Below are 9,153 nucleotides of genomic sequence, written 5' to 3'. Positions count from 1 at the left end.
ACCTGCAGCATGGCAGCAGAGAACTGGCGCAGATAAACCGCGCCCTTGTCCTGCTCACGCCGGAGATCGTTGTGTATGAGCCAGTGTACGTGTCCATCCCTCGCCCGGGCGCCGACGGAGTGGACTGGCCGCTCGACATCGAGTTGCTGCTTTACAACGGCGACGGTCTTATGCACTTGGTGCTGACGATGCCCCCAGCCCTCACGGACGCCGTTCGCCGAGTTTTCACCGACCTCTGCCGCACCTGCAGGAAGCTACGCCGCGTGAGAATCATCAACGCCAACGACGACGCCATCACCATCTTGACCCGGCACTGCCGATTTGTGACGCACCTCGATGTCTCGGGCTCCGCGGGCGTGACGGACGAAGGCCTCAACCGAATCATCGTTAACGTGCTCTGGGGCGAGGGTGAGAACAGTGAAGTAAGGGTACGTCACGTGGACGTCGGGGGCACCAGCGTGACGCAAGAGGGCGTCTGCAACCTCCTGACGCGCCTCCCGAGTCTCATCAGCCTGGGCTCCATGGACTCCATCGAGGCCCTGAAAATGCTTGACGAGCTAAGCGACGGAGCGACTGTGACAGCTCTGGAGGAGGTGAACGCCCGCTGTGTGACTGTGGGGACGCTGCAACTCCTCCGTCGGATGTGCCCCAATCTAACCACCATTAATGCAACGCTCAACTGTGGCGGTGTGACGCTGAACGACCTGCGGCTCCTGCCCGGGTTGCAGCACCTGCGGCTGACTGTGAGGGAGCCTTTCTTGCTCACTCCTGCGGCCTTGTACGAGTTCGCATGGTCGGTGGGCACCCAGTTAGTGACGCTCAGGGTCGAGGGCGATGTGTACTGGGAAGCAGACCTGGGTGTCTTGGCCGGCAACTGCCCTCACCTGGAGGAGCTAGCGTTGCCTGCCGTCACAGTGCCCGCGAAAGAATCAATTACGGCACTCACTAGTCCTGCAAGTATCGCCTTAGCCAAACTCAAGGTGAGACTACCCAGGGTGTCGTCTGATATACACACAGAAACAAGCGCGTGCACATATACACACATACGCACAATGAGACATGAAGTACACAAAGATAAATACATAGTACTACAAAACAGAACACTTGGATTGGAGAGCGTAAATATTAACATCACGTCGGGTCAGATCGTCAAGACCAAGTTATTCAAAGGTTTTTGGTTGGCAATTTCTTTCTTTATATAAGATAAATGGCTTTAAAATCTTTTGTAAACTTTAATCGACAGATGAAAGTAAAATTTTTATGAAAAATACATCTCATTTTTATAACAAAAGAGCTAAAGAGTAAACAGAAGCGAGTGGTAAGCCCTTGACAAGCTGTTAATGACAACTAAATTGTCAGTTCAATTATATTTGATGTTTTGATATAACTCTGCGTCAGACAATAAATCAGGGTGGGATTTTGGTAGTTTAAATATAAGTTTACTATATATAAAATAAACATAGCTTGCAGGTAGATCAATTAGACAGAAGTCGAAACGAATTCTCTTTCGTTATTGTTATCACTATTTTCGTTGTTGTTGTTGTTCCTATTAGGAAGAGCTAAAATGCGGCGTAATCTGGCTCAAAACAATAACTGTCAACAGTCTTACGGACAGAATCGCGTAACCCAGCTGGCGCCAGGCCAACATCTGGCCCTAGCTCTTGTAGATGGCATCGTGATGTGCCGGGGTTTACTGCTTATCAGGTAATGTGGCACCTTCTCAAAATGATTTGATTACTTTAATGGCATTCAGAGCAAGATAATTCCCTTGCTCTTTACACATTTACTGAAACATGTCTGATCAAGATATGGTTTTCTGGCTTCATAAGTTACTGATGTAGCTGCTATGTGCAGTGTAGTAAACTCAAAGAAAAATAATTGGGTGTGATATGGACATTGGAATATATAAGCTAAAACGCACACAAAATGCAATGAAGGTGTCAGTAAGAAACGAAAGAAATAAGAAATTTAAAATAAAAATGCATCATAACATAATCTATGGTCACTCAGTAGGTTAAATTTGTTACGTTCTAATGCGTTGGTTTAGTCGATTCAGATTAGGAGGGTCGATGTTCATCATGCGGAGGATGAACTTAATAGGCTACGGGATGTGATTTAATACATTCTGGGCTTGGGAGGTCTTATTCATGTGGTGCCTGTGAGACGTGGACCAAAAATTAAGTCATGCGATTTTAAACAATTTTAGACACACACACACATACAAATATATATATATATATATATATATATATATATATATATGCATAATAAATATATATGTATATATACATATATGTATATATACATATATATATGCATATATGTATATATATATTCAATTATTTATTTATTTACATAAACACATATAAAACTATGTACACACACACACACACACACACACACACACACACACACACACACACACACACACACACACACACACACACACACACACATATATATATATATATATAGAGAGAGAGAGAGAGAGAGAGAGAGAGAGAGAGAGAGAAAGATTAATTCATACACACACACACACACACATATATATATACATATATATATATATAATATATATAATATATACTATATACTATATATATATATATATATATATATATATATATATATGTGTGTGTGTGTGTGTGTGTGTGTGTGTGTGTGTGTGTGTGTGTGTGTGTGTGTGTGTGTGTGTGTGTGTGTGTCGGTAAAGCCACGTAATCCGGAAGACGTTAGTTAGAAAAAGATTAAATAACATTTTATGAGATCTGTGAGATTAGATTAGACCGTTAGAATATTTGGGCGGTCATACCTTTTGGAGCTACTCATATGAATGAACAGATATTTTACTAGCACAAGATTTTCTTGTAGAATCCCTCAATATATATAAAACAAAATACGGTATTACAAGAAAGGACGCTTAACACCAATGACGCTTAAAACCTTGTCATTCAAGAGACTTTTCTACTATAGCATTTCCTTTGCAAATTGATAATAAAGGAAATAGAAAGGATGTGAAACTCTTCCAGCAGCAAAATAAATGACGCGAAATAGAGGAGGCGACGAAAAAATAAATTAAAAAGTGCACGTTGAGAAATTATATTATTTATTTACTTTAGTTATTCCTTAAACTTAGCCATTTTCTTTATCTAAACTCAACGTAATAGAAAATTTACAATATTGATATTAACAGGGTAACTATGTTATACTTATAATTCCGGAAAACGGGGAAAATTGAAAAAAATACATTTGTAAATTAGCAAGCCTATATTGATTTTCATTTGGTTAGATCTAATTGAATTCAATATCTTTATTTGAATACGTTAGGTTCACATTGTTACATACATACAAGTTTAATATGGTAAAGAGATCTCTCTTGAAAGCTGAGACAGTACCGAACAACAAATGCAACATTTATAATAGTGATATTGATAATGATAGCTATATGTTGCAAATGAGGGGAAAGTAAGGAGAAAAGAAAATACAGAATGTAAAGAAAGAGAAGAAGCGAAGTAAAGGAGATTAGAAAGTAGAGAAAGTGAAACAAGAGGAGTAGAACAAAGAACAGAGAAGTAGAAAGATGTACTTAAATGATGCCATATAATACCTACGAAAGCGCCAAACCATCCTTGTCGGACTATTTTGATTATGATCCTTGGAGATATATGTAAATGGTGTAGCTTAAGTTGGAGATGTCATATTAAGATTCTTAATTATTATGGATAGCTTAGAATTAATTGCAGTAGAAGGGCTGATACTGAAACTCAGTTAGCTCCTACAGGGACTATCACACAGGGTCTGAAGGCATGCACATTGGACAGTGGTCTACTCGAGTTCTAGTTTTCTGGGTCTCCCTGGTCTCAGAACTCAGAGAAGTGGGACCGGTTTTATGACCATTTTTTCTGGCTTCCTCGAGGTTATATGGAAATTAAGATTATGAAAATCAACATTACTATACTATGCATATTTTCCCACAGACAACCAACTTATCTAATATACTTTGCAAATATGCTCTGGTATCGGGAATCATGGCTACAAGATCATCAGAATTACTTCGAAAGAGAAATATTCTATCAACAAGGTAGAATGAACGGAAGAATGTACTTTTGGAGCAGCGTTACTTAGGCTGAGCATCCGATCTTTCTTAGCTTTTCTTTAGCTTATTTTAGCTCACAAAATACAACTATTGAAACGATGCACTTCCTTCACATCTCAAAAAAGCAAGGACGTATTTTAAAGGTCAAGTGACGAACCCAGAACTTGAGAAAAAAATCCGTTATGTCTCTATGGAACAGTTGATCCACAAACCAAATGACAAACCAAGATTTTATTTGTTTTACTTGATTAAATAATAGATACATTAAGCGCGGTAGAGGCTTCAGACCCCTATTGGATTTGTTTTATCAGTTAAATGGAAACCGACGTTATCACATGATTTCCTGTTGCACTTGATAACATCATTTTCTTGTAATGTTACACTTTCTCTTCTGAGTTTTAAGCTTGCTGGTTGAAGATGTAAGTTATGTTTATTTTGTTTCGAGCAAGAGTATAATATAAGTTCCACCCTGCTGTGAAGGGAAGTTCATGCAGGATAGGGGAGGCGTTAATGACGATGAGGTGACAAAAAAAATTACACGAATTATGGATACCATCACTGAAAAAAAGGAACCAGTGACACGTACATCAAATACAAAGATTGTGGTTAGCAAATAAAGATATCAAATGTGACGGAGAAAACATGTACCTTTATTCTCTTAATTATAAATTAATTTCGAGTTTGGTTAGGTTAGCATGATGCCTTATAAAGATTAGGATCGGGTAAGGATCTCTTAAAGACACTTGTATCTGGTATGAAAGGTACTGTTCATTGTTTGTCATTTTTGCATTAAGACAATATAGATGCAGTATTGTCTGCATATTACTTACAAACACAAAAAAAATGGTATCATTACTGCAAAACAATTCTGAGCTTGTGTGTGTGTGTGTGTGTGTGTGTGTGTGTGTGTGTGTGTGTGTGTGTGTGTGTGTGTGTGTGTGTGTGTGCGTGTGAGTGTGTGTGTGTGTGTGTGTGTGTGTTTGCGTGTATGCAAATGTATATGAATATGTGTAAATAGAGAGACAACATTAAAACTTCTAACCTCATCACTGTGATGAGGTTAGAATCACAGTGGGGGGTTGTGTTTGCGTGTATGCAAATGTATATGAATATGTGTAAATAGAGAGACAACATTAAAACTTCTAACCTCATCACTGTGATGTTGAAACCACTTGCTTTGAACCGTGCCTTGCTTCGCAGGTGCTGGAGATCGACTGCATGACGGGCGTAGGGCCGAAGGCGTGGGCGAAGGACTTCACTCTGGTGCGGCAAGGACTGGTTGCGGCTCTCAGGAAGTGCCTGCAGCTGCGGCGCCTCGTGTGTCGACCCACGACGCTCGTGGAAAATGACCTGCTAGACATCCTGGCAATAAATCGAATGCATAAACTCGAGGTGAGAAGCGTGCTGTGCAATCAGTTTTTCCTCCTCTTCGTTTGTTTTATTATATTCCATGTTAACACTAATAACAATAAGAATACAAAATGTGAAACAAATACATTATATAAGAAAGTAGTAGATATTTAATAGATAGACAAAAACAGTCACACGCATTTCGTCATAGAATTTCCATTCACATCGCAGGTACTGGAGCTTTACAACTGCGTGCTTGGCCTGAGCACCGCGCGCCTCATCGTGGACACATGCGAAAACCTGCACGTGATGAAAGGCCTTCGCACGTGGCGCGGGCTGACCCTGCAAGACCTCGTAATGCTCAGAAAACACACTCGAGGTCATCGTCGAACGGCTGAGCTGAAGATTCTTCCTTGAGACGAACCAGGCACCAGATTTGGTTCTGATACAAACTAACGCGCGAGGCTTGGCTATTACGGTCCCGGACACTTATACAGTGCAGACTTAAAGGTCAAAGAACGAGAGAGGAATGACGTATCCACTACTCAGGCATATCTTCTTTGAATTAAGAAAAAATATAGTTAGTCTCTTGTTCACATTCTTTTGAGTTAGAATGCCATTTTTCTTTACATGTGATATAAAAACACTAGTCAGGTTTTGCTTATTAGTTAATAGGTAAAGTATTTACAATGCTGAAGTTTTGCTTGTGTTTTGAGTTGGTCTGATTATAAGGATTTATGCTGTTTAATTTATATTACAGTAAAGTCTGATGCTCAGACTCATTTTGTTTTGGTTAGATATAACTAAACATTTGTTTCCCAAAGAGTATCAATGCTATGAATGATGATAAAATACTGTAGAAAAGAGATATACAGTGCATAAGAGAGAGAGAGAGAGAGAGAGAGAGAGAGAGAGAGAGAGAGAGAGAGAGAGAGAGAGAGAGAGAGAGAGAGAGAGAAATCCTTAACATTGAATTAAACAGTGCAGAATTCCAAGAAAATTAACAACAGTTTTATTAGAAAACGTCTGTGATACAGTACATTTATAGTGAAACGTTTGTATGATAGAATAAAGTAAACTGTAATGTAGTTCTGTATTATTGTCCTAAAAGCAGACAAGCAGACGAAAAGGTATAAGGGGCATGGGAAATTACATACTAATTTCCCATGAGAACATAAGAAAATACTGGATATTTTCTGCTTTTATACACAGTTTCTCCACTGTATATAAAAGTTTTGAAGATTCATTACATTTAAATTAGTTAACAATAAAAACATGACATTATGTCTTAATAAGAGACTGCACTGAATATTTTCATTCATGAGCTGGCAATAACTATAGAATCCAAGAATAACCTTAAATCTGTGTCTCACACTTTTTGGCGGTTTGGAAAAGTCCTATTTCATCTGGATGAATCTCCATCCTATTATATTAATTATATTAATTAATCTAAATTCAGGTATTGAATGCTTAAACACAAAACTTTCCGTCGTCAACATTATCAGGAAGTCCCATACAGAGAAGTGTAATATTTGATTTCAAGTGTCGACTTGGACACAATGTGACTGTCATGCTACCACTAAAGGTAACCGTAATTTGCATCAAAGTTTATAGAGCGAACTGTCAGCTGATATCATATATCGATCAACAGGGTGTACACAGGCAGGGTGTAGATGTAGGCGGTGGACCGTCTTTGTGGCCGCAGAGTGCACCGCCCCTCCAGGTCTGTCAACACTTGATGATGGAGCACGCTAACTGCTCAGCGCAGATTAGGGGACTAATGGCTTTTAACAGTTGCCTAAAAGATACCATGCTTACTTTTATGAAGTGATATTTACTAAATGCAGACTTGAAACGTTCATATATGAGGAAATATATTAATTTGTTTTAGACTCTTGTCGTTTGAAAATAAGAGTATTCAAATGAATATTACTACAGAACTACGTGCATCTACCTCGCAAGAGGGATGAAATGGTTATGTTATGTGAAAAACATCATCTTTCGAAAGTATAAGCAAACATGCGCAGTTCGAGTCTCACTAATTATATCAGGGCTTATCGCCGGTCAATGCTCGCCAGGTCGCAGCAACAGCGGACCGAGAAACAAGTCTTTTGTGAACAAGGGAATAAAATAATCGTTAGCAGGCACAATGAGAACTCGGGAATTACTCTGGAAATCTTTAAAGTGTTTGAGTTCCTGCCATGGACGGAGGCACGTTATCAGGACTCTTGTGATCGTCTTTGTATTCTTACCCACATGTGATATAGGAAAATCACACGAGGAAAAATCCCCAGAAATAACATTACAGATGTCATCTCCCCTTCAGGCCCAGAAACGTGACGTGAGTGTGGTTCCTTTAAGGAAACAGCTATTATTACACAAAATGATGCATGGTGCTGCAGGTACTCCCCCTGCTGACTCTCTCAACACGTTATGCTTGATGAAAAAGGTGAAATGTCTCAAACAGATTCCTGGTGCAACGATGACTGCTGGCGATACGCCTAAAAAGCTAAGATTTTCAACAAAATTCAAGGACACTGTGTCTTCACATATCGATACGGCGAAAACGGGAAACAGAAAGCGGTTCTTGAAAGAAAATATGATCCAGGAAATATCAAAATCGACTACATCCGAGGATTTACTTTTGCATTCTACACCATCCCCACAACAATATCGTATCACTCTTCCAACGTCTAATGAACTGAAATATCCACGCAAACTAGTGAACAATTCAAGGGAACAAAGTCTACGAAATATTCACCAAGACACAGACTCTGATAGTTGCCGGACATATATCTTTCCAAGTTCCGATAAAATGTTTGGGGCCAATATGACAACGGAGCCGATTTCATCTAATATCTCCAATACAATGTCCGGTACTACAGTGGATATAAGCACAAACAAAATGCTACCATTTTCAGCAGAATTGATGGGTACCACTGAAATGCTAACGACACTTGGTGCCATAGAATCACCTGTCTTAAAAGAAGCTTCAGAATCACATGACATTAAATATATTCCACTGTCATTAATGAATACACAGACAGTAGAACATTTACCCACATCAGAATCCCTACGATACTCAGAAAGTCCAGAGCAATTAGTACAAATGAAAACAAAGGTGCCTTCCCTATGGAACACAACGGAAACTCTAATCACGAATGATTCACAAACACCTTCTATCACCCAAGAGTTTCTACACCAGACTTACCTTTCCCGTACTCTTATTACACGAAGCTGCTGTGCGTTTTCATACGAAACTTGCCGCCACGAAGCTCATCTCTACTTAACACAGGATTTAAGTTCCATGAAAGACGAATGTCCAGAGAATGTTACTTCCCAGAGCCGGTCTGTAGTTTGCACCAGGACACCGGAGGTTGATGGAGTGAATGGATACATTCTACCTGCACCTCGTTGCCTCTGCGCACACGTGAATCATTGTATCTTAGATGTATCTCACAGGGCGCATAACTGCATCAACGGCGACCTATGTAAGTACGGACTGATAATGAAAGCAAAGGATATCTGTTCTTCATAAGTTACATTGCTTTGCTTCTACTGTTTTCCCATCAAATTTGTCTATGATTTATAAGCAACTATAAACTCATCCGCGCATCATGTTAATCATCAGATAACGCTCTAACATATTTAAGATATCAGCCTTTATGTTTACTCCTTGTTAACAAATTCGTGAGAAACTCTTTTCT

The 9,153-nt window shown here is 39.5% G+C and overlaps 1 protein-coding gene across 1 annotated transcript in view; it reads left to right on the top strand.

Moving 5' to 3' along the window:
- LOC125026472 overlaps positions 1-6,534 on the top strand; it is a 7,106-nt gene extending 572 nt beyond the window's left edge. The window contains exons 1-3 of the mRNA XM_047614943.1: positions 1-980; positions 5,297-5,488; positions 5,678-6,534. The exon at positions 1-980 is cut by the window's left edge and continues 572 nt beyond it. Of these exons, the coding sequence (XP_047470899.1) occupies positions 1-980; positions 5,297-5,488; positions 5,678-5,863 (1,358 nt within the window). The 3' untranslated portion in view covers positions 5,864-6,534. The remainder of the gene's footprint in view (positions 981-5,296; positions 5,489-5,677) is intronic.
- Positions 6,535-9,153: the final 2,619 nt, after the last annotated feature.

The sequence above is a fragment of the Penaeus chinensis genome, chromosome 6, assembly GCF_019202785.1.
Source record: "Penaeus chinensis breed Huanghai No. 1 chromosome 6, ASM1920278v2, whole genome shotgun sequence".
Taxonomy (NCBI): domain Eukaryota; kingdom Metazoa; phylum Arthropoda; class Malacostraca; order Decapoda; family Penaeidae; genus Penaeus; species Penaeus chinensis.
This window is presented reverse-complemented; position numbering and strand designations above follow the sequence as displayed.